The sequence below is a fragment of the Aplysia californica genome, unplaced genomic scaffold, assembly GCF_000002075.1.
Source record: "Aplysia californica isolate F4 #8 unplaced genomic scaffold, AplCal3.0 scaffold00014, whole genome shotgun sequence".
Lineage (NCBI taxonomy): Eukaryota > Metazoa > Mollusca > Gastropoda > Aplysiida > Aplysiidae > Aplysia > Aplysia californica.
This window is the reverse complement of record NW_004797284.1, coordinates 1,784,076-1,787,386: the sequence shown is the minus strand read 5'-3', so window position 1 is coordinate 1,787,386 and position 3,311 is coordinate 1,784,076. Positions and strand designations below refer to the sequence as shown.

At 40.5% G+C, this 3,311-nt stretch overlaps 1 protein-coding gene across 1 annotated transcript in view; it reads right to left on the bottom strand.

The window, feature by feature from the left end:
• Positions 1 to 3,277, bottom strand: part of LOC100533447 (cytoplasmic intermediate filament protein A) — a gene marked incomplete at its 5' end in the record, with an annotated part of 16,651 nt that extends 13,374 nt beyond the window's left edge. Inside the window, 1 exon segment of the mRNA NM_001204724.1 lies at positions 3,188 to 3,277. Coding sequence (NP_001191653.1) covers positions 3,188 to 3,277 — 90 coding nt within the window.
• Between the last annotated feature and the right edge of the window lie 34 nt (positions 3,278 to 3,311).

The window sequence follows — 3,311 nt, the reverse complement described above, 5'->3', positions numbered from 1 at the left end:
GAGAGAGAGAGAGAGAGAGAGAGAGAGAGAGAGAGAGGATAAGGACGATATAATAATGTTTGATAGGATAGAAGGAAGGGAGATAAGGACGATATATGTTTGACAGGAAAAAGAGCAAACCACACCAGAGCACCCGTCAAATACCCATCGCCCCGTATGAGCTTCCACCATGTGAAGATTTCAAGATAAAAATACAGGTAAGAAATCTCCCGTGGTACTGCCATTGTACAACTGGAAAGACCACACTAACCAAATGTGTCTCGACACAGTGGAATCAGGCGCTTGTCAATTTAGGGACCTCGATCTAATCTATCGAGTTATTGGTAGCATCTTAACGTTGGTTCATTTGTCTTGCTTTAGGGGGGAAAATATCCACCTTTATTTAAATAGAAGCCGAGATATTTTCAATTAAACGAGGTTGGGGATGTCAGGGGTGAATTTAGCGAGAAAATGGCCGTAAAGTTTGGTGACTTCCAGAGCTTGAGTGTCCGTGGAAACTGCAAATTTACAATCTTTTTGTTCCTTTGATTAAAGTTTTTTTGGGAGTAAAATCCATACAGAAATGTGATTTTAAATGAACATAAAACAGTTTTTTAAAAATCAATAAAAACAGCTCAAGGGGTAGAAACATGTCTATTTCTTGAACTTCGTTATTTTGACAAGAGCCTGATTTCACTACAATGACACTCACACAATGAATGAGTCATCACAAAGATAATGGTAGGAGCCCTCAGGGAGTAGAGATATTAGACTAAACTTGATCTAGAACTGAGTGTGTGTGTTCACAAGTGACCCTTTTGTCTATTAACTGGTTCATTTCACTTCTCAGTACACTCTTTCACTCTGCCCAAAGTGTTTATATAGCTACACAACTTGGATTAGACATAGTTCCTTTGTCTTTCTTTGAAGGAATCTGGATGGGTCTACCTTTTTTTAGCAAATAAATTGTCAACATGTTCAGTGAAGATGCATATCGTTTTTTATTTTGTTACTCTGCAACACAGCAAATTGCTTAAAAATTAAAAATAAGAATCTGTAAATAAATTGTGTAATTTAAACAGAAAAAAAGGAAAGCAAAAACAGACGGAGCTAAGCACAAAGATACGTCTTGTTCCGAATGCATCTCATAGAAATCGCGAGACAGAAACAAAGCATAGAGTATTAGGTCGCTATCGCGCAGGAAAAGGCAAGCCTTCCCAGGACGACGCAACGTGCCCCATTTTGCAAAAAATTACAAAAATGTATTTTAAAAAAGGGGAAAAGTGTAAGGGAAAAGAAAGAGGTGGCTTAACGTTGTGGGGTGGGACGTGATCTAAACGGGACGAGATGTAGGAGCGTCAGGCATTGCAATGTGGTACAGGAGGACAGTTCTCCTTACTTCTTGGTTGTCATTTATTCTCAAAAGGTTTACTATTATCAGGATCACTCTTAAACAGGTTTGCTCTTAAAGAGGGCTTGATAAAGTAGCATTGTGGCTGATTTAGAATAGCCTTTTTGAAGTTGAAAAAATACTACGGTGCCCCAAAAATGTTGAACAGAAAATGTCTCCAAAAAACAGAGTGTGATATTATGAGGAAGGATGAGAGTGATCATTTGTTCACTGATCAAACGCCATGAGGGAAGCTGACCATAGGAAAAGTTCACCCTTATCTAGTCCATTCAGGGCAGGAAAGACGGGAACAAATGGAACAAAAGAGCTTAAAATGATGGGTAGAGGAGTTGTAAAATGTAAACAGAAAGAAGTATGTAAATTTTCCTGTAAAGGGATTTTTGTAAAAAAAAATAATCTGTAAAAACGAACAGACAAAGTGGTTGACAAAACACAATGAAGGAAACAGGAGTATCACATGGGGTCATTTCCAGAAATCAAAGACGGAAAGAAGGCAACATTATCTGAGAAGGAGAGCGCTACTTACCTGTCTGCCGACCGACCTCCCGCTGTCTTTCTTTCTCTCTCTCTTTCTTTCTCTCAAACCAAACATATTGGTTAGTTAGTAGTATATAGTGCTTTACAATTTGTTACTACAAAAGTATTTCATGCTCAGCACGCATCATGGATCCATTTAGCAGTGGAGTAGAGGAGAACATAACGCAAAGAACAGGCGTTTGCTCGAGGGCGCGACAAGAGCTTAGTCAAGAGCTAGATTATCTACAATATGCACACTAGTGGATTCGTTGCATGGAGTTCAATCAAGATTCAGCAGATAGATAGATCGATAGATAAACACTGTCAGTTCAACGTGGGAAACCTGTACTGGGGTTCTCATTGACAGAAGACTACAGCAATCACAACCGTCTGGATGGATGGCGTAATGAAACAAGAAGTTCTACACGTCAGCCATGCCTTTCTTTCAGTCCTATTGATGAGTGAGGTAAAGAGATGGTGATTGGGAAACATTTTCTGCTCAATCTAACAATCGGCCTAGGTAAAAACCACGAGAGGTATTAGAACTCCTGGGATTCAAGAGTGTAGTAAATACGACCGAGTGCTGACAATTGCAGTCGTGTTTTAAGCAAAAACAGGCACGAAAGCGACTTAATGATTATTATAGCTATCAATGGAAATGTGGGTACCAAACGAAGAGCAGTAGCAGACTTTGTGAAGAGGAAAAAAACAACAACGGAGAGCCGACCACACCATCACCCATTACGTCATTTCCTGTCTATTCTGGGGCCATGTTTAGTAGTTTCCTCTCGCTACCGTACTCCCCCGAGTGAACAGTCTCAAACAGTCAGTGTGAACATAACGTACCGTACAAATCCTAGTGAACGAGCTTTGTTCTTTTCAAAGATTTAATGAGGTTTGAACATTCAATGCGAGTGGAGAATGCGGGCAGCGAAAAGCTTCACCGAGTTAGGCAGCCATCAGGCTCCGACATAAATGCTTACACAGACTGATAATTGACAGAAATTATTACATTGATTTTCTTTAAAAAGATCACAATTGCACAGTTTTCAAAGCGTCTTTTTCGAGCAGTTTCCTAAGCCACACCATAAGAATTATTTATCAGATTCGACAGAAGTGACAGTTTTATCCTGCGCCAAAATACAAATGAAGAGTTGTGGTAATATTTAGCTTAAAGCTGTGGCAAAGAAAGTTCAAAGTTCTCGAGCGTTTAGTAGCAATGTAGAAAGTATGGTAGGCCGCGGGGGCCACTAGGCACGTTTATTTCGCGCCATACTAACTGGATTGTTGGATGGCGTCGCTCAAGGAAGCGGCTCCCTTGGACTGTGTGCCGATGGCTTGTTCCACGAGAGACCTCAGACCAACCCTGAAACAGACGGACGGGGAGGGGGGGTTAGTTCAAGGT